Source organism: Centroberyx affinis, unplaced genomic scaffold (genome assembly GCF_046629955.1).
Source record: "Centroberyx affinis isolate AG114_WGS23_722 - 3 ecotype Tasmania unplaced genomic scaffold, CSIRO-AGI_Caff_v1 ptg001315l_1, whole genome shotgun sequence".
NCBI classification, from domain to species: domain Eukaryota; kingdom Metazoa; phylum Chordata; class Actinopteri; order Beryciformes; family Berycidae; genus Centroberyx; species Centroberyx affinis.
The window spans coordinates 29,151-57,102 of NW_027279820.1; the positions used below are offsets into that span (position 1 = coordinate 29,151).

The 27,952-nt window shown below is 38.6% G+C and overlaps 1 protein-coding gene across 2 annotated transcripts in view; it reads left to right on the forward strand.

Annotated features, from left to right (window-relative positions):
* The first annotated feature begins 476 nt into the window (after nucleotides 1–476).
* Nucleotides 477–27,952, forward strand: part of LOC139649286 (paired box protein Pax-6-like) — a 47,659-nt gene continuing 20,183 nt past the window's right edge. Inside the window, exons 1-5 of one of the 2 annotated variants that reach the window (XM_071525640.1) lie at nucleotides 501–513; nucleotides 2,936–2,959; nucleotides 10,019–10,149; nucleotides 20,557–20,772; nucleotides 27,086–27,248. In XM_071525640.1, the coding sequence (XP_071381741.1) occupies nucleotides 501–513; nucleotides 2,936–2,959; nucleotides 10,019–10,149; nucleotides 20,557–20,772; nucleotides 27,086–27,248 (547 nt within the window). Of the gene's footprint in view, nucleotides 514–2,935; nucleotides 2,960–10,018; nucleotides 10,150–20,556; nucleotides 20,773–27,085; nucleotides 27,249–27,952 lie in introns of both variants that reach the window. The other variant, XM_071525641.1, reaches the window with a different exon arrangement.

The window sequence follows — 27,952 nt, forward strand, 5'->3', positions numbered from 1 at the left end:
TGTCTGGACAGGATGGCTGAATGCCAAGCAGCTATCCAGTGGTTGGTTCATATGCTAATGTATGCTAATGTCCATAAAGTTATGAGCATAGACTTTAGTCCCACTCTGGGAGTCCATCTCTCAGGCTGAACTCCAGTTTGCTACACTCTAAAAAGTAATGGTTCTTTAGAGCTTGGTTCACAAGTTAATGCACCGAAGGATTCAGACATGTTTTTTTTTTAGCTCTTCCCACCACTTAACTATTTTTTCATCACTAATACTAAATATGGAAGTTATTCTGCTTTTATTACCACACAATATAGAATTCTACTGAGGTACTGGATTCATTTTCCCATTAACAACATTTCTTTCTGCCTACCTCACTGTACTGTACTGCACTACTGTATGCGTCTGTCTGGTGTCATGTGTATGCATGTATATTATGCAGTAATAAATTGTGTTATTTCTCTGTTTAACCAGATTACAGTTGTCAAACAAGCTGGGAGACTGGTGTGGCCTCCATGATGCAAAACAGTGAGTTACATCTCTATAAGAATTATTGCCATTTATTTTTTTATTTAATGTTATTTTACTCACTCTAGTGAGTAAAAGACAGCTTCATTTTCTGTAAAGCTGTCTTATGATTACTTGCAACGAAACAGTCATCATTTATCTTATCTCACTCTTGTTTGTGTTTTATCATTCCATAGCTCACAGAGAGCCCTGGGTGCACTGAAAAAAAAAAGAAAATCAAATTCCAAATTCCAACATATGTATAGCAAAATATGCATAGAATAATCCATTCCCTTAGTAACTGTGCATTAGGAAAGCTGAGAGCTATGTAGAGTTGGATAGATGGAGGATCTGATCCTGGTCTGAACTAGGGGAAGGAACACCAATGACTCTGCTGCTGGTTCCTTTTTTTAGGTTAGAACGAGAAAAGAAAGAAATGGTCCATAATGTTCAATATTCTTTCACTCAAAATGGCTTGTTTTGAGCTAATAAAGCTTCACCCTCTATGGAATCAGCCAGCAGCAGCTTCTTTGGCTAAAGAATTAGTTACTTCTGCACTTTTTCATTTTCTGTGAGTCGGTGCCTTTATACTTTTAGTATCAATGATTGTTAATGCTTTTGTGAAAAACATATAACTCAGCGCCCCCACCACTATTATCTCTCCTATATGCGCTGTGTTACCTAACAATGCTCTCTGTACATACATTTAGAGAAGAGAATAAAGAAGACAACATAAAACTACACAAAATCGAAGTCCTCCAGTCATAATTTCTCAGTGAATCAGTCAGCTAAACTTAGCCATGTTAACATAACAGACAAAAAGCTTATGACGTTGATAGTACCCTGTCACTACAGCAGTGCAGCATAGCAACAAACATAATGTTAGCGCGGTTCACTCTGTATGTAATGGAAAGAAACCAACTGGGCTTTGCCTTTATCAGGCTCAGCCCTGCACAGCTACATGGCCTGGCTTTGAGTAATGAAAATTAGGTATTAGATCTAGTTAGTAGGACTAGACTAGTTTCCCCAGTAGCAATAGTCTAGACATGTTAGATAATGTAAATTGCACTTATCTCTCTAGGAGAAAAACAGCGACATCAGCTTTGGTCTGTCTTTTGATGGAAAATACCAATGTTTATGCTTGCTTCTCTGCCATATTTCACAATACGCATCCATCCTTGTGGGAACTGGCTGAGCCTGGACTGTTCTAAGGGGTTGGAGGGGCTCCAGATAAAGGGGAGGGACTTTTTCCAGCCCAGAAGAAATACACTGAGTTGACTACAGGGGACCACAACAAACCAAATGGGGAATGAATATATTAGATGTTCATCCTTGAACCACATCTTTAAAGAATAACTAAACCCCAAACCGAAATCTGTGTAAAGTCTGACATCTAATGGTACAAAGCATGCTGCTTAAATTGCCATCTGCTATTGGATGGTCTTTGGTGCCAGGTGATGTCACCACCTGTTGTACTCACAGAATTTGAATGGATTGAATGGTCCCTCCCATTCAAATCAACGTTCCTGGATGGTCGGAGCGGCGGCCATTTTCATGTGTACCGTTCCATAATATAAAACCTCCTTGGTACCATTGGCCTAGCTTCCGTATAAACCAATTTACGGCAAGTCGCAGCAAGGACCAAGCAGTGGAAAACTGACGTTGCACTATCTCCGTCGCTGTCAGCGGGGGGCTACTCAAGGATTTTTGGGCCGATTGGGTTTAGTCGCACTATATTACTGTTGGTAAGACGTCACATTTTAATCATTTAATGTTAGTCATGTTAGTAAAGCTAACATACTCACTGTCTGGTAGCCAGCGTGACACACTTTACAGCCTTAATGGCCAAACTTCCGTTGTCACCATAGAAACTAACCATAGATGCCATTTTTTGGTGTACCGGCCAAAATACCATAGAAAACAATGGAAAGGCCGTTCTATCCATTCAAATTCTGTGGTTGTACTCTATAGAAGGTGAGTGATTGCAATTGCAATAGCACACTTTTAACCAGTAGATGTCAGGCCAACCTGAAAAGTAGTCTGCTTGGTATGCAGAATTTGACAATGAGAGTGATACATGAAAGAAGAAGCAAATATGTGAATTGAAAACTAAACCGATAGCTAGGAAAAAGATGTAAATGCCTGTTTACTGTCCCACTGAGAAGAAGTAGAGTTGTAGGAATGACTAGTATACATTTCTGACCAGCCTCATTTTCCAACAAATCTGCAGAAAATCTAAATACAATTTTTTCAACATTATGCATTATGTGCCGAACATATGTCGTTGGCAATTAAAATGATGATTAAATAAAAAATTTGATTCTGTGATGGTGGTCTGCATTAAATGATATAAACTTCTATAGTCCTGGCACTCACTGCCTGCATTTTGGTTGAAAATGACAATGAAATAAAAATTATTTCTTCTTTCTTACTGCGGGCCAAGAGGTTTATGCTGTCTGTAATGAAGGTGTGTGGATTACTTCTATTTCTATTTGTCTATCTTTGCATGCTTCCTTTTCCTGCATCTCTTCTCTTACCAGTATCTGCTGCACTGCTTCTACCCTGTGTTTCCATCTCACCCTGGATGTTGCTATCATCTGAAAACCTCCTAAGGCTCATTACATAGTAGATGCAAGGAACACGTACACTAATGCAAATTGTGGACCTACGCAAGCTGTCCACTTACATAATACACGCATGTCCAGCAGCTTCCTAGAGCCCTGTCTGAGGTAATACCCAATTTATCCACAAGGGGGAGCAAGGCCACTAGCCTGTAGCATTGACATATGAGCGGGGTGTTTAAAAATGGCTACGGTAGAGAAATGTGTACTTCTATACATTCTCCATCACTGCCAAAGAAAAAGTTGAAAAGAAGATAGGTGGAGAATGCAAGATGGGGAATATTATAGTGATGTATTTGTTTTATGCCTGTATGTTGGCTCCAGTTCAGCCAGTGTCTCTTCTGACTGAGCCACACTGGAAATTACTCCTTCTTTGTTTGTCGTTGTTCATTTGACAGTATTAGCATGTAGCGCCTCTAGCGAAAACGCGTGAAACTGTAATATGTGCTAGCATTGCGTTGCAAAATTTGTACTACGTTTTACAAAGCAAGCTCTTTGTGTTGTTGCATGCATCGCTTGCGAAGACTATGTAACATGCCTAACGCCAATTTCAGCCATTTTCATTTTTATTTGAAAGTTGACACAGTCCTTCGTGTGTTGAGTGAATTGATAACCATTCAAAACCAACAGAACCTCAAAAATCATCATTGACAGTTATCATAAAATACTTCCTGAAAACGTTGACTTGTTAGAGATAAAAGGTTTTGGTTACATTTTACTTGAAGTGGAGTTCATAAGGCAATGTACTGCATTATAGCGCATCATAACCACATTATAAGCACATTGTGAATGCATGATAATTATTATAATCAAAGCATGATATAATAAATATAATGTACAAAAAAGTGAATACTTTATCGGGTAAATGTATAGTTAAGCTGAATATAGTTGTCTGATGTATGTCTGATGACTATATTGAATGTGTCTTTCTCTGTTTATAATCTGCTTATCTAAAAAACCCACAACTCCCATTACTCCCATTATAGAGCAACATTCATTATAAACTTGACTTGTAAGCCTGATGATTTAGTTAGGTTTGTATCTCTGGTTATAAATCTCAATCTAAATTCCTTATGTATATTTTTGATTCTCTTTCAATGTTTATCTATAAGTTGTCTCTATTCTCTACAAAGCCTCAATATGCAACTAAATATGTAAATCAGTATTGTCTATACCAGTTGCGCACCAACTAAAATTATTAATAGACATACTGAAAAAAACTGTGATTTATACTGAATATATATATATACTGAATCGAATCAAAATCTGTCCATGTTTTAAATGATCTTTTTACAATATCTGTATTTTTATATCTGTATTTTTACCATTTTTATATCTAAATATGTGATTGTCCTACTTGACAATATTGGTAGACATGTATTATGATGTGAGCTTGATGGGTCCTTTATTTAGCAGCTTCAGGGTCAGGACAAAAGACATTATCTTTTGTTCTTTAATTTTATAACTAATTGTTTTTGTCTGAAGATATTGTCCATACTAATCAAGAGTGAGGTCAAGATAGAAATACAGAAATACAAACAGCAGCTGATTTAGTAATGATAGCACATTCATCCATTCATTCATCCATGTTATAAACTATATGATAACATCGATATAAAATGAAATGCTTTGGTGTTGAAGAAAATCAACTTCCTGAACTGAATGAATTGGAAGTTAATTGAAGTCATTTTCGCTGTGAATGATCTGATTTAGATTGAAGGCTGGTGAGCTGCTCCCAAGGGCCTTTCTGCTGTGCGTGCATGTGCGCACACGCGTGCGTGTGTGTGGTGTGTGTCTGTTCCACAGAGGGACCAAGCCAAATTGACTCCATATGTCTGGCTATTAATTCTCTGTCAATAGAGGAAAGCCTGGGTTTGTACCTCTGGGAAATGACATTGTGATTAACATTTATATGGCAAAATAATTGACCCTAAAACACAAACTGAACATGATCTGAGACAGGGAAACAACAGAATGTGTGAGATTTGTAGGATGAAAATAATTCACTGTGAAACAGAAATTAAACATTAAACAAATTAAACATGATTTTTGAATTTTTACTATAGCTATAGCTATACTATAGCTTTGAATTTTTACTTAAGTCACATTTATTATTTCTATGATCTTAGTTTCATTAACAAACAAAATTAAGTGAAAATGCACCTCAAAGCACAATTCCCTTACAGTCAGGGGTATAGGGTAGGATAAATCAACCTAAACTCAGTTTATCCACCTTTTTATTTGCAGAATAAAGCATACCACCTTTTTGGTGTGGTAGAGATTTTGCTGAGGTAAATTCATAGCATGCATCTCAGTTAGTAGTATCAAACTGAGACAGGAAAAAAAAACATTAATTGTTTTTATTTATATTGGTGGTTGTTTGCCTTATGATGATCACTGACTGGAGCTCCTAATGTACCCTCCTATTTATTTACAGTACTACTACATCACTGTTTATAGTGTATTACTGTGTGTGATCTGAGTGTGTGTGTTGGCTGGCTGTATGATTTATTAATGTCCCGTTGAGAGGTTTATAAATCTGCAATATGCTTTTCCCCACGGGCCATTAACAAACAATAGACAATTGATTCTATCTAAATCCCTGCTTAATCTGCACAGCATCACAGCACAGGGCTTTAGCCTGCTGCTAAATAAAAGACTTAAAAGACTTAAGACCTGCAACATGTTGAAGAGCAAAGGCTACATTTTAACCTTTCACTGCTAGACATTACAGAAAATAGGATCTTAATCTATACAGCTATAGCCTACAATTGTGCTGATACACATTTGGATACCAGGTTAGCTGCTTGCGATTCCCTTCTAATGCAATTAGAAATTATACTAATATATCTATGTGTGTGTGTGTGTTTGTGTGAGCTGTATTTGTGTGAGATTTTAGATTACGACACATTATTTTCATATGATCAGTTCAGTCTCCTGGACATGAAAAAAAAAAAAAAATGATGAAGGTCATATTGTATTGCAGACTATCTTCTTCTAAAATGCTGTATTCAGTTTGTAAATGATTTAGTTTAGGTAATATAATAATTGTAGCAATAATAATTTACTATTATTATTATCTATACTACTAATAATTATTAGCATTAGTATTATTAGTGCAGTAGTAGTATCAGTGTTATTATTAGTAGTAGTATTTGTATTTTTAATATTAGCATTATTATTTGTGCTATTAGTAGTTTTATTATGAAATATGTATTATTTGTCTGAATGTAGGTCATCCATATGATTTTTGTTACAGTTAATATTCATTTATACATGTGTAATCTCATTGTTGACAGCTGCTAAGGTGTCTTAATGTGTTTTCATGTCCAGTGAATATTAATAATAATAATACATTACATTTATATAGCATTTTTCTCAGTGCTCAAAGACGCTTTACAAACACAAGATAAAACAATTTTAATAGAGATATATATAAAAGATCAAAATAGATGAGAAAAGGAAATATATATAAAAAAAAGTGTGAGTAGTGAGACGAGAGGGAGGAAAGGGGGAGAGGGGAGGGGTAGATTAGGCATATGGTGCTGCAGACCTTACTTGCTATCTTGACTATTTTGTTAATTTTATTGGAGTTAGATATAGAGAGTGAACCATACCGGCCAAGAAAACAGAATGTTAAGATGCTCTCAGTGAAGGTTTTGTAAAACAGGTCCACTATTCTATTATCCACATTGAATTTCTTGAGGAGGAGATAAAGTCTCCTCCTCAGTCCTTTTGTGAATATTGCATGTGTGTTTGAGTTCCAGTCCAGTTTTGAGTCAATGGTGGCACCCAGATATTTATATTCCTGTACCATTTCTATGGCAGCTGAATTGATGTTAACAGGGCTTAGATCATTAGCCTTTGTTCGAAAGTCAATGATCATTTCCTTTGTTTTATTGGTATTGAGTTGGAGTGAATGGTTATCGCTCCATTTAGTGAACCTGCTAATTTCTGTCCTGTAGTTGTCCTCATTGATTCCAGAGATGAGTCCAACTATGGCTGTGTCATCTGCAAACTTTATGGTGTGGCAGGCATGTGATTGACATGTACAGTCACTGGTGTACAGTGTGAACAGAACTGGAGACATAACACTGCCTTGTTGTACTCCTGTGTTGTTAGGTATGAATTATGACCCAGACCGCCTGGCTGTGGCCATTCAGGAAGCTGTCTACCCAATGTATAATGGTGCTGCTAACCCCCATGTCAAGCAGTTTTTGTAACAGGAGATGTGGTTTGATGGTATTAAATGCAGAGGAGAAATCAATTAACAAAATGCAGGCATATGAGTGTGGTATGTCCAGGTGTGGATAGATGGTGTGGAGAAGGAATATTAAGGTGTCCTCTGTACTGCGCCCTGCCTTGTATGCAAACTGCAGTGGATCCATCAGATGTTTTGTGTTCCTGAGCAGAACAATCTTCTCCAGACTTTTTATTTCAAGTGATGTTAGGATGACTGGGTGGAAGGGAAGAAGAAGGGATGGAAGAATGAAGACAGGGAAGGATGGAGGGATGAAGAGAAGGAGGGATACAGGGATCAACACCTAAAGTTGTATTGAGGGATGGGGAGGGAAGGATGGGGGAAGAGATGATCATGGAATGATGTCTATTGAATGTGTTATTGTCTGATGATGTCTATGGAAAATAGATTGGAAGGTGCCTTTGAATTAAATTAATGCTTTTAACATGGCGAAACAAAAGACAGAGAGGTGTTTTATATGTCTATTTAATCAGCTGAAATATAATTTGTAACTGTTCTTTTGATTTTATAAGGCTTTACCAGCTTCACAGCATTAGCTTGCTAGTATTAGAAGTTTATGTACAGTTGGATTAGAGGCCTTTTATAAGATATTAGGCACTACTTTATAGGGGTGCGTAGAGCATTAGCTTGCTGGGTTTATAGTTTATAATGATTTAAGATTAGTGTGATTTAATGCATTAGTGTTTGCTAACTGATTTAACATTTGAATTATGGGCCTGCTATATTTGAAGATTAGCTTAAATAATTGATAGCATTATATTTAAGGTTTGATTTAAATTGGATTAGAGGCCAGTGTTTTGAGAGACTTTGCATTAAAGAAGGATAATTACCTGACCTTAAAACCACTTTCTGTCTCTTTGTAACTAAAATGAGCTTACCATGGCATTGCTTACCAATACAAGATTTAAACTAGCATTAGCTTAGTGATTTGATATTTGTAGTCATAGATTACTGTTTTAAGGCGTTAACTTTAGCCTTTATGGTTGTTCAGACTATGGGCTACAAAGCAACAGGAAGTCATTTGTATGACAGTATGACATTATCAGTTGGTGCACCCAGCGTGACGACGACATGAACCATCAGCGACCACCCAGGCAACACTTTTCTGCTCTATTGGCAACAATATAGCTTGGTATGGCAGACCGTTCTGTAGCTTTGTAGCCCGTAGTCTGAATGCACCTTTAGCGAGCTGATTTAAAGATTGTATGTGTTTGTGTGAACATTAGCTTGCTCACTTTAAGTTTGAATTATCCCTGGCTTGTTAATATGAGGTGTAAATTAGCATGTAGCTGTATAATATAAATTATTATTTGTAAGCTGGAATCAATCATGTGGATCACTGAAGTGGAATCAATGTTTGTCTGTCTGGGGAATCAGAGCCGGCACATCACAATATTTCTGAACTGAATTAGATTGTGGCTGTTAATGACATTTCTGAACAAATTCATTTGAGTGGTGAATACACCAGGAATCAGCAGTGTGTTCACATGTTTAGCCTATTCAGAATCAGAAGTCAGACTGTTTCACCTTGTGATATTTCTGAGAGAATCACATTATTACATTGTGTTTAGGCAAAGTTAGAACAGATTAAAGGGGGTCGCACACAGGACGAGAAGCGCCATGTCGCAGATAGGACAAGGCACAGATAAACCACATAGGAAGCGTCGCACAGAGAGCGCCAGTAGACGATAATATGTATAATAGATTAATGTTATAACGTTACAACTTACCGGTACATCCCGTTACTCCCGCAATCTTCCTCCAAGCTGACGACTTTCATTGGTTATCCTTGAATAATCTATGATTGGTAGCGTATAATTCCAGATATTTACCTACTTCATTGATTAACCGTTCATCATCCATCTTTTGTTTTTTTTGAGAGTGTAGGGGGCTGTTCACCTGATTACTGAGGGAGTGCATGTAGCTCCCTCTCAGTAGCACAAAACACTAACACTGCTCAGTAAGGTGAGTCTTCTTCTTCCTCAGAAACATGGCATAATCTTTATCCGACATAACATTGTATTTGCTTTTGGATGGGCATTTCTATCCAAGGTACCTTATAGTGCCATGGTGGCATACATGTTTAGTGTGGGTAACTGCAGTGGCAATGGAACCCCCAACCCTGGCAGAGTCAGATCGTTTGACTGTTGACCAGATGACAAAGACACTTCGGACTAGATTGAAATTGAATGTGATAAGGAAATTATATAAATACATTGAGTTTGACAGTAACAAGGTTTCTGTGCCAATTCATTAGATTGTTGTGATGTAAGGACATCTGAAAAGTATTTCAATGCTGACAGCTCAACAATATTAGTGATTCCTGGTGTGGTGTTTCACTTCCTTATATATATCACCTCACCTCCTCTCCTGTTCTGTTCCCCTCTGTCCTCCCTCCACGTCTCATGTATGTTGCTAATCATTTCATCTTAGACTTCTGTTTTTGATTATTGCTTCATATTTTTCTAGATTTCTTTCTATCATCAGTTTAATTGCTTAGATTGAAGTAATTATAGATTAAAATAAGGCTTAGCAATTTCATTGTTGATGCTGATTCGTGAACGAAATATGAAACCGTGGTCTTCTCCTTGTGTGTGTGTGTGTGTGTGTGTGTGTGTGTGTGTGTGTGCGTGCGTGCGTGCAGGTCACAGTGGAGTAAACCAGCTGGGAGGTGTGTTTGTGAACGGCAGACCTCTACCTGATTCTACCAGACAGAAGATCGTGGAGCTGGCCCATAGTGGAGCTCGACCCTGTGACATATCCAGAATACTACAGGTATATGTTGTTATTATTATTATTATCATCATTTTTATTATTATTATTATTATTATTACATACCTATAAAATATGAGCTGGCTCATAAAGCTCAATCTCAGGACAGCAACTTGATCTCTTCAGTCATATTAATTGGCCTATGTGTTTTGAAGCACACTCCATCAGGGCACAACACATGGATGGTAGAAATAGACCCACTAGAAATGTTACAATAGGACATAGAATGGTTTTAAATGTACTCTATATGTATACACACATACTTATATTTGAGCCCAAGCAGTGATCCTATTAATAATAATGGTAATGACAATGTGATAATCACTATAATCATCATCATCATCAGCAGCATCACAATAATTAAATAGAGAAACAAACAAATACAGTGTTGTGAAAAAGCCAATCGTTTTGTTAACCAACAAATTGTGATAAAACTCAAGGGGTGTACAAACTTTTTCACGACACTGTACATAAAATGAATGGAAAAAAATATGGAAAGACCAAAATAAAGCATTTAGTGGACAATAATTTACTGTTTTGTTGAAGTCAAGGGGTGTTTGGGTTTGAAGAAGTCATAGAAATCAATCAAGATTGGCTTGATTAGCCAATCAAGATCAAAACTGTTCAGTTCATACACAAGACCCCAATGTATCTGTGTGCACATTTACATCAGTCCCTCTTGTGCCACCATCAGGTTAAAGTCAAGGTCACTTTTTGGCCTGCAACACTTGAACTGTTTCACATATCAACAAACTTATTTTTTTCCTGAGTTCCTTGGGTCAAGACAAGTCCATCAAATATAGTGTGGTCAATTGCAACCAACTAATATTTATGGGTCCAAGCACGTAGTACTGGGAACCCAATTGTTTTTGTTCAGATTATTATTTTTCTTCTTCTTCTTCCCCAAAAGTATCTGGAGCTCAGAAACCACAAGCCCACAGCAGCCAAACTTTCCAGATAGGTTGGAAATCTGAACCACTACTCAGGCAAAAAAAAAAAAAACACCCATCTTCTCTGTCCAAGATGTGTACATCATGGTCATGAAAACTGTGTTCCTTGTGTTGTAAGTGGGTGTAGACTGCTGAGTCTTGTCCAGAGGAGTTTGCTCGCCTGTGTTGGGACATGCGTCTACTGAGCGGCTGTTTGGTTTTCCCCAATATAGAGATCTTTGCACTCCTCACTGCATTTGACCACATATACCAGGTTGCTCTTTTGATGTTTGGTCTTTTGATGCATATACCAGGTTGCTCTTTTGAATGAAAGCTGAAGATACCAATGTTATTTGGAGGCTTTTTTAAATTTTGAATCAGAAGAGAACATGAAAATGATGTCTACTGTTAAGTGCCTGCCGAAAAACAAATGCAAGGTAGTAGGCTACAATTTAAGAACTGTGAGGTAGAACATTCAGAAAAAAACTGTTATTTCCGGTCAGAATATATCCTTTGTGCAAAATACAGCATTTACATAACTAATCATTAGGATATTGAATGCCTGAAATTTAAAATCTGCCAACTCACATGATTTACAAAGATTCCCTCTGAGCCGACGCGGTAAACTAATTTCTTTCTTTGCCTTCCTTCCACCACCCTTCTCAACTTCAGCAACCAAAACAGAAAGCATGTGTAGGATTTGTACAGCAACTACTGCAATGCGAGGCAGGCTGCACTTGAAGCGCTGGTGCTGAGCGCTTTGGCAGTGCCAGGTGAGCGCTGGAGCGGGGAGCTGAGACGACATCTCCGGGGTGCCATGCCATTGTTCTGACGGCCCATTATTCCGAAACCCCAATAGTCTGAAAACTCCATGCCTGGCTCCATCCACAACCGTGGCTTCTGACAGCCTTGACTGTAAGCTTGCTCTAACCCTAACCTCAGTGACCCCATGCCTCAACCCAACCACCTCCGGGATAATGGACTGTCAGACAAACGGGCTTTAGGTCCAATGGGTGGACATTATTCGGACTACTGGGGTTTTGGAATAATGGGCCGTCGGAACAATGGGCAGTCCACGACTCCGGGTGTTGTTGCTATGATAAACGTTAGCCTAGCCTAGCTATGGTAGCCTAGCTAACGTTAGCTACAAAACGGCAGGATACCGGCTCTTGGTCCCGCCCCTGCTTCATCCTCATTGGTTGGTAGACTTCTGAAGTGACATTGATGAGTGGTGAGCTTCAGACAAAGTTGAGAGAACAGGTCCAGCACTCACGGCGCTAAAATGAGGTGAGGTACCTGTTTTGGGTCATAAGCGCTGAAAGTGCAACTTTTCCATAGGAAATAATGAAGAAACAGCACCAGAGCTTCTTTCACAGATCTTTGGTGTAACCTAACTTTGTTCCAAGGCTTTCTCTCACTGTTTGGAGTTGCTTAGTTAACCAACCAAGCAATGATTTCTATCGATCGTTCTATCGAGCATGTGTTATGTATAAAATTAGTAAAGTTCTATCGCGATAGATATCGCCTAGCCCTACTTAGAAGATGTCGAAAGCACACTAAATGTCCCGTTGTTGGCTGTAAGGCTTAACACAAATCTCTACATTCTCTCCCAGTATCGCAAGATAAAAAGAAAGAGTGGTTGAAATGTATTTTTGACAATAACGTTCCGACTACAGTTAACTTAGTCCAAATTTGTATATTTGTGCTAACTGCTTTGCCTCGGACTGCTTCGTAAACGAGTGTCGGTACAAAGCAGGATTTACATCAAAACTGCTTCTGAAAGATGTATCTATCCCAACTGGACGTGACCCAACAGCAAACATGCCATCGGTAAGTGTCACCACTTTGTGATAATATTTAAAGTACAGTCAGCTGGGCTTGAGAACATGTCACGGTTTGCTAACGTGTGTAAACGTGTGTTTGCTTGTTTGCGACATTGTTTTCACACAAGCACCATACAATCTATGGTGCTTTGTTGCTAAACCAGTTGCGTTGTGTGGAGAGACGTGTCCACTAACGTATCTTGAGAATACGATTGATACGGTATTTTTATGGTAAGTTTATGGTATTTCAGTCCAATTAGCATCGGGTAGTGATTTAGCTCCAGTCCTGATGAGATGGAGTTTGGTGCAGGCCTGTGAATACAAGGAAGCCTGTTGGCCACAACACCACAGTTAGCAATTGGGGCAAAAACATGTGCAGCCAGAGTCGGTTGTACCTCAGCCGGCCAAAACAAGCACATCGTCTTGTTAACCCGGTGCCGATAGGACAAACAAGGTATAATCAAGGTTAGTGGCTAGTGCTGCTAGCAGCTAGCTAATCTAGCGTTAGCTAAGGTTAGCTCCTCTGGCTCACTTTGTGGACAACTGCATCTTTAACGTGGCAAAACCCGAAAAGTACTTTGTTTATCGGGGACTCTTGTCACCGCAAACATTTCACTTCACGCCAAATGAATGGAAGGGAGTTATTGGGTGATGAGATTAACACTAGTAACATTTCACGTTCTGTCTATGCACCTAGTCTGGTAACTCTAGTCTTGTAATCAGCTGGGGTTGTGGCAAAAAAATAACTAGAAGACCTGAACATCAAGACTACAATAAATAGCCTACTGCTACTAATTTTGGAGGCTATAATGTCCTATTTTTCTTGAAACTGTGTTGGAGACATTTAGAATCAACTACATAGTAATTATTGAGGCTGTAGTTTGTGGTAATGTATTGGATTGCAGTATATTGTACGGTGTAGGTATTGGTCATGATGCAATATCCTATAAAAATATTTGAGATAATTTGTTGCATTAAACATTTCTATTCCCTGCTATTAGGCCATCAGATCTCAGACATTCCCAATGGTATGTTGGCTGCCAGACTGCCCCACCAGAGACAGATTGACGGTTGGCACACAGCTATCACTGAAAAATCTGCAGCATCACAGCAAACATACAGGTTTGTGGTCTGGCAGACGATATGTTGAATACATCAGTTATTGTCTTCAGAATTTTTTACAGGAATGACTCATTGCAGCTCAGACATGAAAAGTCAGTTACATTTTCATTACTTACTCTGTTTCTGTGTATACAAGGTACCCAAGCAACAGTGTCCTGCAGAGATTTAGGAGTTGGCATGTCAGCGGTCCCCTTTGTTACTCCACAACCTAGCCTAACCTCCCCACCTATCAAGAGACCTAACGGAGGAGGAAGAGGATGAGGAGGACCCTGGGTCAGCTGAGCCGACCCCTTGAGCCAACTTTTAGTATATTTACCAACACACATTTTTATTGCACACACAAAACTTTGTAAATATAAAAATTAAATAAATATACAAACATCATAACAAAATATAAACTATAGTATAAAATAATCTATAAATCAAAATTGCACATTTTGCTACTTGCCAGTGTCAGGCCACACTAGTATGTGATGTACATTCTTTTGTAATGGAACAACTGATGATTTCTTTGTTTCAGTTACTCCACAGATTACGTCGATGAGTTGATGGACCTCATCTTTGATCACGTCTTCCAGGACCCTGCACCTTATGTGAGTGAGGTTTTGAAGATCCCCATCCCAGAAGACCTGTCTTCTGTCTGACAGGCCAGCCAAGGAGGATGTCATTTCGGTACAGTACAGCACCATACACACTGGTATCATTACTCTTACCCTGCGACCTAGAAAGCCCCAGCACTAGCTGACAAAGGATCTGTAGGCTAGATACCTGAGAAGATAACCACTGAGAAGAGGGTACACATACTGTGAATACATTTCATATAACTACTACAGTGGAACACACCCTTGTGTACACTCACAGATGTAGATTTTGTAACACCATCCCATTATAGTCCTGCATAAGCAGTATGTTATGTTTTAACATGTGCCTTTTTTATGTCTTTTCTATAATAAAAAAAATTGTATTCTGTATGAACAGCTAGTGTTGTGGTTACTTACTGATTTCACATTTAATTTACATGGGTGTGTAAAGGAAAAAAAATAAATAACCCCACACACTGTCTACATTTGCATGGTGCTTTATTACATTTCAATGACTGAAATGTAATAAAGCCTTATTAAGCTGTAAAGGCCCCTAGTCTGCTTTATAAATGTTCATTGCATTCTGTAGTAAGAACACATTCAAACATACAGGCTCTAGACCAGGATGATCAACATGCATGTAGGGGGATCCTGAAGCTGCTTCATTCTTCTGGTAACCTAAGGAATGAGAAAGGGTAACTGTTAGTGAATTTTGCAAGGTTTATAAGAATATTACACTGACAATTACGTTTATCTATATTATATGTTTATTATTTAGCACAGACAATTTAGAGTAGATGTGAGTACTGTACAAATTAATGTAATTTAGGACATAAACAATAAAGGTGTCAACTCCAAAACTAGTAAGATGTGCGGTGTTATGTACGGGGGGAATGACCAGCAGGCCTCCATGACATGCAATGTTTGAATATTTCAGCTATAGTTGTACATATACGTTAGATCTCAAACTGTTGAACTATAGCTGAATAACACTGGCATAAATTACGACAGTCATATGTCCAAGACAGTACATGGGACATAATCATATGGTTTGCCTGTGTGGTGACAATATTTGTATTCCCGGAAGATGATTTTTTTCTTTTTCGTTTTCACATCAATTTGATGTCATTGAACGTAATAACTACATAATGTCTGGTGTGGATTTGTTTCCTATTGCTAGCCAGTACAACGGCAATAGACCCATTTCATGTTCTGTTTCTCAATGCTTCTACATTGAGAAAACAGTGCATTACAACTTCCTGTTGCCAGCTCTGTCCTTTACTAAATCGCGCCACAACCTGCCCAAAACTTTAAATCTGTTACGTTATGTATCTAGTGGTAGTAGCTATTACAATTTTGTTGTTTTTGTTGGATTGGTTTGTCAATAAGTCACAAAAAGAAACTTCACAGTAGCTATCAAAGTAGCCAGCAAAAAGCTACCGACACCTACTGTGTTGACGAACTTACTAGACAACCTCAAACCATCGGCACTGGTGAACATCAGGCTAAATATTTATTAAACCATACGGTATAGTTACCGTATAGTCGTCTCTCAACTCCAACTCCATTCTCACGTCTCAAGTTGCTAATCGGACTGTAAACAATGACCGGCGCATGGAAGAGGAAGTCTTGGCCTGGATGTCCGCTGGCTACACCGGAAACCCCGTAATATTGGCCGTCGCCCCCAGAGTCTAATCGTCGTCAAACAGATAGACGATGGGTTCTGAGATTGGCATGCTAGTGACTATGAGTCTAGCTGCCAATCAGAGACTATGGTTCTAAACAGGAGTGTTTGTGACTGCTGTGTAGGGAAGTGAACCAGGTCGACTTAGCTTTGACAGACTCCTGATATTTTCGTGGCTTTACCAAGCACTGCGCGCATGAATAGATCCTGTTCCAAAGCTTACCAACCATTTTTGTGGATGATATCTTGGCCAATTTGGATATAAATCCCTCAAGCAGAAAAAAATAATACAACATTGTTCATTCTAACTATATACACATGTGGTGATGGTGTGAATGATGTCATCGAACCAGTCAGTCAGTGTGTACGGAGCCCAGGAGTGGCCATCGGGAGAAAAATGATTTATGACGTGGCCAAAATTTACTGTCTTCTGTCTGTTGAACCATTGCCTACATTGGGCAACGGTTGCCCAATGGGCAGGACCACAGCAACACAAGTTAACCAAATGTGTTATCTCTTCCCAGGCCAATTCAACATTATCTGTTCTCTGCGATTTATTTAAGGTGCCGTATATATGCTCTTGGTGATTATACACCTCCTGTACAAGGACATCAGTTTTATCAGATAATCATTTATGGCGGAAGCATAAGCATTTGTGGCGGAACTGCTCCAGACTTCCACAAAAATCCACAAAATTGTCGGAGCACCATGGTGGACAGCACACTGCTTTTAAAAGGAAGGAAAAGAGGTGATTTAACTGGCCATGATTGAAGCCAGGCACACCATATCTACTAATAATGTATTCCTTCTAATCTAACCCCATTTCCAACTGCGCCGCAGGTGTGCCGTGTGCCTCTGGCCACAAAATTATCAAAAATCAGTTGCCATGCCCTATGTGCTCGTACCATGTGCCTTTGACTGTGCTTTGCCCCATGTGCCATTTATTTATAAAAATTGAGGTTAGGTTACTTAAATCTGAGACCTGGTCACTAGTTATGATATGGTTATTTAAACCTTAGATCTACTAACTAGTGATGGTATGGTTACTTAAACCTTTGACCTAGTCATTAGTGATGGTATAGGTATAGGTTACTTAAACTTTTACTTAAAGCTACACTAAGGGATTTTTTCTGACCACTAGAGGGCAACCGCAACACATTTTGTAAACACCCAGCAAAGCTACTGGGCGACAGCAGCCGTTAAGGACAAACCGTGCATAAAGAATAATGGCTAAAATAAACGTACCTATGGAGAAATATCACCAGTTACCAGTCTCGCTTTGCCAGATTTTTTTCCTGCTGAAGGTTACATGTCCCACAATGACAAGTGAAGAGGTAGGTAGCAAGTTTACTAGTGGAAAACGTTTACTCGCTTCGACAACAAGCTTTAGAAAAGAGGTGGAAAACAACAACATAGCTGGTCCGCGTGTGTGGCTGTTTGTTTATATCATTATGTCTCACGGAAATCTCCACGTAGCACACATTAGTTTCAGGATTGGTTACAGGTTCTGAAATCGCTTATTGCAGGTTTAACCCTCAGTCCTAGTCACTAGTGATGGGTTGGTTAGTGGTTCATCCTTGGTTTTCTATATCTGCAGGTCAAATCAAATTAATTAGCTGATCTGTGTTGTTTTGTCCAATCTAGCAAACTTGGGGTTACCCCCAAAAGGGCAAAACAATTACCATAAAATTACTTCAAACAGCTTGTGCAGCATAATCCAAATGTGAAGCCAAACAATTGCACTACTACCAAAGAACCAATATTCCAAGGTCTCATTATCTAGATTTTCCACACTCACAGAGCTCTGGTTGCCCTGCCTTAATGTGGTCCTCGTAAGCTATTACTTCCAAGTTTTATAGATGTAAATACAACTTGTGTATTCAAGTACTTGTTTAACAAAATGGGCCTTGAAACAAAAGTAGCTGTTCTAGTGACTATTTCAGAAACAAAATGGTACAGAACTACTATGTGCTGCAACGGCAGAATGAACAGGAGAATATTCACATCAGTTTTGTAATTGATCTTTTAATAATCTTATTGGCTATAAATTGTGGTGCATGTGTGACACGGTAAAGTTAAACAAAGAATGACAATATCTGCCTTCAGGCGCGCTTCATAAGCTCATAATTCTGAATTTGACAATCGTAATTACAACTCACTGTGTATTCAAGTAGCCTATTTTTAAGTGAGAATTTACAAAATGGACCCTGACATAATAGTAGCTGTTTTTGCTGACTATTTTAGAAACAAAGCTTGGCTACTTTGTGCTGCCACGATAGAATGAAGTAGAGAATATTCCCATCAGCGTTGTAACTTATATTTTAATAATAAATAGTTGGCTAAAAATTGTTGTATATACGTGACACTTAAATGTTCAACAAACCGTGTGAATGCCACATCTTGGTATCTTGGGTATCATGAAAAATTTGACTTTGCCATTTGTATTTACCATTTTATTGGCGATCTGCAATATTTCTGACAGCATTTGAAGGCAGCATCGGCTTGCTACAGTTGTGACTATGTGACGATGTAGAAGTGGGTAAAATGTTGGAGATAATGAAATAAATATTGGACTTCTGGACTTCTGTGCAATCGTTTTGCTTCAGAACACTGGGATTATGCTGTTTGGAGTAATCTTATGGTCATTGTTGTCCTTTTTGGAGGCGTCTTTACACAGAGAATTTGTACCGACTTAAAGCTAAAAATACAAATTCTGTGTGAAGATGACATGCTGGTAAAAAGGAGGGCTAGTTATCCCAGTACTGACTAACCTCCCCACCTAGTAGAAAAGCCGGAGCAGAACCGGAATTTATTCAGTGTAAAGTATACTAAAACTAGGCAAACGCATGTGTAAATGCCATGGTAACCATGGTAAAGGAAATAACAAGGTTCCGCACACACGTGTCCTCTTTGCAGTAGGAGACAAGCGAGGTGTGCGCTTTATTCATCCTTCCCCAACCATGGTAGCCATTACGCATAACAGTCTATCAGCTGTCCACACGAGTTACTCTGTAAACTACTGACCCACCTCACGACCGAGGAGAAAAGCAGGAGAAAAGCAATGTCTGTACAAATGCATTGCTAACCGCAGTGCCAGCAACAGGTTTTATAGGTCACACGATATCATTTAATTAGGCTATATTTGTCATATTTTCTGCCGGACAGTTTGGGCGACAAAATTTTTATTTGTCGGGCAACTGCACATTTTACCGGCTGCCGGCTAACGGAAACCCTGCATAGAACAATCGTATGTCACCTGACCTTTGAAAGTTAATTAAAATGAATTGAAACTAGTGCTGCTGCACAGAACGCTGTTTGCCCCGCCCCGCTGCTGCACAGAGCGCTGGTCGCTTGTTTATTCAGATATATCTGTTAGATATATCTGTTAGATGCGACTATTGGCAGATATTATCGGTGCTCGGATATATCTGTCAGGCCCTAAACAAGAGTTTGCAGGTTTTCATTCCCAATAAACACTGCACTGCTGATTTCACTAATGAACACATCTTCAACCAGTGAAGCTGGTGTAGTGTTTAGTTGGAATGAAAACCTGCAAAAGCCTCCTTGGAACCTGGTTGAGAACCACTGGTCTAAAGTCATTGTATTTCTGCTCCACATCTCATCTTAAAGAGAGATTTAAAGAGATTTTGAGTAATATTTCATAAATTACACTCTTCCAGTTCTGAAATCACAGTTCCTCTTTCAGGTTTGAGTGCACAGTCTTTATAAAAGTTCCACTCGTTGGGTTAAGTCTACCAGTCGTTAGCAATAGCCTTTTGAGTCAAGGCGTCTAGGCATGCTTCCCTGGTCCATAGGCTTGGCTAACACACACACGTATATGTAGGTACAGGTTAATTAGACCAGGTTAATTAGGCCAGGTACCTCATTGACCGGTTGGATGCCCCTGGCTCTCTCCTCCTCCCGACCAACCATTCTCTGCATGTACAGTATCCACCATCCTATGTCTTGTGTGATAGACACAGGTTGATGCTAACAAAGTATTTTATAAAATACTCTCTATATTGCTCTGTATGTTTTGCCTCCTCTTGTCTATAGGCAGATGAATGGCGCTAATAAAATACTGTTTAAAACATACTGTATAAATCTATCTACCTCCTTATCTCTTGTTTTATAGAGACCAGCTGACACTAGCGTTCAGCTGCAGGACAGAGGAAATGTAAGCACTGAACACCACCTAACATTAGCCAAATTGAACCACAGACCAGTGATAAATAATGTGTGTGATTTGTGTTTGGTGTCTTTGTGTCCAGGTCTCTAACGGCTGTGTGAGTAAGATCTTGGGCCGTTATTACGAGACAGGTTCAATCCGACCTCGGGCCATTGGAGGGAGTAAACCCAGGGTGGCGACACCGGAGGTGGTGGGCAAGATCGCTCAATACAAGAGAGAGTGTCCGTCCATCTTCGCCTGGGAGATCAGAGACAGGTTGCTGGCAGAGGGAGTCTGCACTAATGACAATATACCCAGTGTAAGTTGCTACTACTACTACTACTACTATTATTGCTACTACTATTGACAATATACCCAGTGTAAGTTGCTACTACTACTACTACTACTACTACTATTATTGCTACTACTATTAAGTAAAATCAAGTCAAGTCTGTTTTGTTCATATAGCACTTTAAAAACACAACACCAGTGTGTACCAAAATACTAGTGGTAACCCCACTAAACAGGAAAAAAGGAGGGAGAGCATGAAACATCAATAGCAAAATTAAGATATAAGGGAAATAAGAGCGTGTTTAAAAAGTATAACCAGTATAACCATAAAGATGCCAGAACAGGAGTAATGGTCCCTTTTTTGGATTTAGATAAGATCCAGCGTTCTGGACAAACTGGAGACAGGAGATGCTTGACTAATAATAGAATACAGTGAGTTAAAGTAATCCAGATGGGAATAAATAAGGTGACTCTCCAGGTTGGAAAAGCACAGAAAGGCCCCGATTTTGGAAATAATTCTCACCAGATAAAGGCTGAATTTCACAACTGAACATACTGTTTATCAAACTTCAAAGCACTGTCACAAGTCACAGTGAGGGTTTTGGCATATGGTTTAATGAAGGATGAATGGCCCAAGGTAGTCATTACAGAAACTTCTTAACTATGAAATCCTATCCTATCTCAGTTTAGGAGGATATTTAAGATTTTTGCCATTACAGAACAAGGTTTCCTAACTGCATTTAGGAGGTTGATTCTATCTTTACTCCAAATAGGTATTTAGCTATAACAGAAGCATCCTAATTTAAGGAAATCCTAATTTAGGAATCCTAATTTGGGACAGCACAGAACCTGTCTTAAATTCAAAGAGAAGAGAGAGAGAGAATCAAAATTTTAATGATCAAAAGATTATTAAAACCAGAGGATGATGTTCTTCGCTTCCCCAATGAAGTTTTGGTGGACTTGCTTCTGTAATGGCAAAATACGATTTTTCCTATCTTCAGCATTTAGGATAGGATAGTACAAACACTTAAGATTTTTTTTATGAGGGCCCAGGTTCTGTTTAATGATGTAAGTGGTGATGTTAATACACGGACTGTAAGAAAAGATGCACTTGTGTGCTTCAAACTGGCCCTTCAGAAGCCTGTGGGTGACGTCTGAATGGCCGGTTTGAAGCCTGGAGATTGGGTTTACGATCGCAGCCATATTGACATTTTTTGGAGCCAGAGCAGCCAAAGCAAGGCTGCGAGTTGTCGGCAGAGCTGCAGCGCCTCCTACTATTGGCCCATAATCGGCGACCTGTCAATCACTAGGAAAACAACCCCATTTTACACCCATTAAATCTTGTTAAAGACAAAATTATTTTGAAAATCGCTAAAAGGACACACATTAAAAGAAGTGAAATTAGCTACTGAGACCATAACCTCTTGTCGAAAAATGTATTGACTTCATATTTTGAGCGAGAAGTTGAGTTGTGGTCCCACTGACTTGCATGGAGTTGGGTCGGATTTGGGGTCTTTTTGGAGCCAGCCCCTAGCGGACATTAGAGAAACCTGTGGTTTTGGCCACTTGTATTGCAAGTGGAATGTTTTTTTAGACCACAAATTTTGTTGCAATTCTATACTACATTAATTCTTCCATTGGATTGTACCCAAGGCATCATACTGAGATGACACAGCCACCTAGTGCTGTACGTTCTCAATGAATGCACAAGGATGAGCAGGCATCAGTGTCACATTAGCATTAGCACATTATGTTACATTAGCTATTAACACTGCTAGTGTTCCCTTATGAATTAGGATTAATTCAGGCACAAAGGAACGTCTGAGGCACTCCATCTTGCAACTTGGAAGGATGAGCCTGTGGCTGAAGCTGTGACAAGTATCAGCCTCAGCTCATCATAGAGAGGGTGAGAGGGGTTCTCCAGGATGTTGTTGGTCTTTCCTCTCATCCTCCTCTCGGGCCACTACCTCCAAACTGTCCAGTTCATGTCCCACGACATGTCCTCACTAGCTTGTTTACTTTGAAATAACTAAGAAACTCCACAAACTCTGGGTGGAAGTTGAAGATGATGAGAAGCGAGAAAAATGATGAAAGGCTTGTTGTGTCCTCTTGGCTTTCCTAAGTTGGGAGATGAAAACTTATTGAACGTTTTGAAAACCGCGTGGGACAAAAGACAGACCATGTATCAGGAGGAACAAATTTACTTTGACAACAATTACACATCTGTCACAACCCCGACGCACAATATGTGGCTGTTCTGAAACATGTAAAGGAGAGCAGTGTAAAATCCCACATCAGGTATATAGCCAGGCTCTGGATACTGGAGAAGGATGGTGACAAGTTGTTTGAAATGCCAAGGGATGCTGAACTGGCATATGGACTAACCCCTGCGAAGGAGGATAATCAGGGATGGGAGGACATGTTAGAGGACCTGGGAAGGAGTAAAGTAACATATATATATAACATATATATATATATAATTTAACATGGTGACATTAAAAAATAATGGGTCATTCAATGGTTTATTATTTTGATCTTTTGAATTAGAAATTAATTTCTCTAATGGTTATGTGGGTAAATTTTGAAGCCAAATAGTTTATGTAAACAACTGAGTTACTTGAAATGATAAGAGAATGTATAGAATAGCAGTTTGAGTTACAAATTAATAATTACATTTTAGAGAACAATGAAGATATAATTTATGATTTTGGTTTTGTAAGAGCCAGTGACTTGGACAGTAAGAAAAAAAAACAGACAAGAGGAAGGAAAATACTACTGCTTAATAATGACAGAATAGTGTACAGAATAAAAAATAACACAAATGGTCTCAATAATCCAATTGAAGTAAATTATACAAAAACTCAAGAAAGACGGTGATATTACATTTCTACAAGAGACACATCTGAATAGAGAATAAACTAAGTCAGGAAAAATACCATCATCTCAGGTATCTGCATCATCCTATAGTTCAGCCAGAAACGGAGTAGCTATTTTGGTGAGAAAACATGCTATTTGAAAGTTTTTTGGGATAAAGAAGGAAGGTACTGTATGTTTTGGTGATAGGAACTATTGAAAATATTTATGTAACCTTGTTGAATGTATATAATCCAATGGGCAAGCACAGGGTATAATTGAAATGGGTGGTGATTTAAATTTGGTCCCACCCATTACAATTATACCTAAAAATACATCTGAAAATACAGCATCAATAATGAGAAAGGCAGAAAAAGAATTAGGATTGATAGTTTGGAGAACCCTAAACCCTTTACTTTATATTCTGTGGCATATAATATTTACTCTAGGTTGGACTATTGTTTTATGTTAAAAAATGATGTATCCACAGTACAGTTAGTAAATCAAACCGATAACAATGGTAGATCATGCTCCAATTTACCTGAAAATGTATGTTGATAAAAAAGGAGAAGCATTGTGGAGACTAAATAATTCCTTATTGAAGGATAACCTTTTAGGGATAAAATTAGACAGGCAATAACATTTCTAACAGGTAACACCAATTATGCTATGGGAAGCATTGAAAGCTACAATACAAGGAGAGATAATAGCATCTGCATCTTCGGAAAAGAAAAAAACGCAAGAGCAAAAGTTACGAATAGAAAAACAGGTTGAATGTTTACAAAAGGAACATGAAAGGAGTGGGGACAAAGATGTGAAAGAGAAGTTGAAGAAAGCAAACGAAGACGTGGACAAACTGAGAACACAGGGAATTGAAAAAATGCTGGCCTTCACAAAGAAGTGACGGATATACACCAAACGTCCTCTAGAGGCCATCTGACGTCATCTCACTAAGCATTACCTGAGTGACTGACTGCCTGTCTGACCTGAATTTGCCTTGTAATGCCCTGGGCTGCACTGTGGGGAAAAAACATGACAGGCTCCTTCAATCATCGTGAATTTACTGCATGGAATTCTTGGAATGCACTATTACGCAGTGCTCAGCTCACATTTCCTATAGCCTACCTTACAGTGTTATATAGTATTAAATAATAGGAAATGACCAGTATGGATAACATTTGCTAAATGTCAAATATTTGTACATATATAATGAGCTCTGTCCATTAAATCCTTTTGGGAACGTGCTTTATGTAGCACTCGTCTCTCTCCTCTCCTTATTCCTTTGACCCACAGTCAACATACTCACTGGATTTCTCTAAAGAGGTTCCTTGGCATGCTTTGTATAAAAAGGTGTTTCTGATGAATAGCTGTTGATATTCATGTCTGGATATTCCATGGAAATACAGAAGTGCAACACTGCGCAATTAATCTTTCAGTTTATCCACAGACAGAATATCTCATGTTTCATGTCCAGTTCATGTTCCATCTCCACTTTACATGGAGTTTTGATGGCGCTGAGTTGGTCAGTAAAGGAGGAGAAGGAGAGGGAGAGACTTCACATCTATCTGTCAACATCCTGTAGCCAATTGTATGGGTGTCATTTGCGGGTATGTTGCAGGGAGAAAAAAAAATGTATTTAGGAACAATCCTCATTTTTTTTAAATTCTGAAAAGGCCTTTAAAGCCCAAATATTTGGAAAACGTTGTGGAAGGATGAGACCATAGTATTTCCAGTGTTTCAGAAATGTAAATTTAAAATCTCAATGCCAGCCCATGGCCTTTCTAGTGTTAATAGAAAAAAATACACCAAAATACTGGTATTAAAATGGTTAAAAAGCCTATGCAATGGATTTTACATGGCACTGTGCCAATCAACCCTAAACAACAGTTTGCAGTATACGAGGTAAAACCAGTTGCTGTTCTGGCTAAAGCTGTGGAGAAAATACATCATAGTTTACATATGTTGTTTGTGAAGCGCTACCATATTCTCAGTTTGGCTGGCGACGATTTCATTTGTGCCTATATCTATATTAGCCGTCCTAGTCCACTGTATGAGTGAACGTGGATCAAAGTGTGTGCCTCACCTGTGCGTAAAGGCGCAGGATGGTGTGGTCACAGGCTGTATGGGCATTTACCATCATCCCTGTACCCAAGGCTTTGAGCAATCGAAAGCCACACATATTTATTTCAGCCCGGGACAATGTTTGAAAATGTGACATCATAGAAAGCACAATATTTCATTGGTCAAGCATATATTTGCGCAGATGGAATTCCGCAGAAGACAAAGTGGTTCCGAATTTTTTTCTTGCCACACTTAAGTTCTGCCGTAGTGTGCAAGCTTCCATTTTAACCCACAAAATCATTTTTTATAAATTTTCGTGCAAATAATCTGCATCGAAATTCACACTTGGTGTGAAGGGGGGGGTTTGAACATCAAACAAAAAAAAACAAAAAAAACAAAAAAAAACTACAGAAAAGTCATGGTGGACTTGCAGTTCCTGACTTTGCAGTAACAACAGGCAAAGCCCCAGTGTTGGAGGAATTGCAGTGAAAACAAAGCCAATTATACACATATTTTTTACTCATGTAGTCTTGTAATAAGTTGTTGGCCTTAAGTTATTTAAAACCATAGAAGATGTTTGCAACAAACATTCTTTTGGGCAAATTCTCCATCCAGCTCAAGAGAGATGAGAAATATTTTTTAAAGTAAACCTATGCAGCACTTAAATTACTTACAATTGGAAGAAGACCATATCCCCATAAATAAATAACTGGAAGAAGACAACACAGGAGGTATATTTAAAAACAAACAACAAAAAAAGCCTTTAACTAAAGGTGTGATCTGGGAAAAAAAAAAAAAAAAAAAATCTTTACTAAAGGGGCAGAAAAGGAGATAAAGAAAGGTGGAAAAAAACCTGCACCACAAATTTACTTGTGAATGACATATAATGATGCATGGAGTCCCTGAAAGGAACCCCTCGAACATTTGTTTTCATGAAATGGCAATTATTGTTGATTGAAAGTTTTCAAAGATTTTTTCTCTTGTCCTTTTCTTTATTTACCGAATGCAAAATATGTATAACATATAAAAAATGTGAATTGAGATATCAAATTATCTCATTAAATCTCCTCAGTGTTTTCCATTAATGGGCATGATGACAATGCTGTCATTAATGGTTTGGTTTGGTTTTTGGTAAGATTTGGCTCCTCTACTCTCGTCCACAACACAACACAATGTTGTTGATTGTTCACATAACCAAGGATGTTTTTTTGTTTGTTCCATAAACAAAATATAGTTTGTTTCTTCATAAAAAAAATATATAATTTATTAATTTGTGTTTTTTCAAGATGTCATACATTAACATTCCAAAAAAAGGTTTTTCTTGGTTGGGCTTGTCTCCTCATTTAACAATTAAATGCTTTTCTTTCTTCCATATCCAGCAAAATGGTTTTACTCTCTTCATAGAAGTTGATTATGTTGTTCACCAGGTATCATCAATAAACCGAGTGCTAAGGAACCTGGCCAGCGACAAGCAGCAGATGGGAGCAGTGGGGACTGAAGGGATGTTTGACAAACTCAGGATGCTCAATGGACAAAGCAATTGGGGAGGACGTTCAGGGTGGTACCCTGGGACTACATTAACTAGCTCTGGTAAGAGACAAACTACTACTACTACTACAGCTGTAACCTGTAGCTCTGTTAAGAGACTAGCTACTAGAACTGCTGCTACTACTACTACTATTACATCAGTACCCTGGGACTACACTAACTACAGAGCTTTGGCAAGAGACTATTACTACTACTACAGCAGTACCCTGGGACTACACTAGCTCTGGTAAGAGACTATCTACCATTGCTACTACTACAACAGCACTCTGGGACTAGTGCTCCACTAACTAGCTCTGGTAAAAGACTAACTGCTACTACTACTACAGCAGTACCCACGGACTAGTACTAAACTAACTGGTAAGAAACTCGTACTACTACTACTGGAAATTCTATTATTAGAATGGTACTAAGAATGGTACTGATTAGCGCATAGGGGGTGTAGAGATGTGAACAATGGTGCAGACATGTATCTGGACATGCTAAATATTCTTGTTTCTCAGAATGTCTGCCATCAAGTTTTGGTCGCCATTTTATATTTTTTCAAACACCTTTAAAAATCTTCTTCTCATGAACCCTTCTCATGACGTAGTAATTAGTCCACTTGAAATTCTAGTCAGAAACATAATTTGAAATAGATTTCCGGATGTTAGGTTGATGAATTTGTAAATGTGTCATAATCATAGACCATAAAAAATAATGGACATAGTGAACGGACTCGTAAGTGACATCACCTGGTTTGTTTCTAA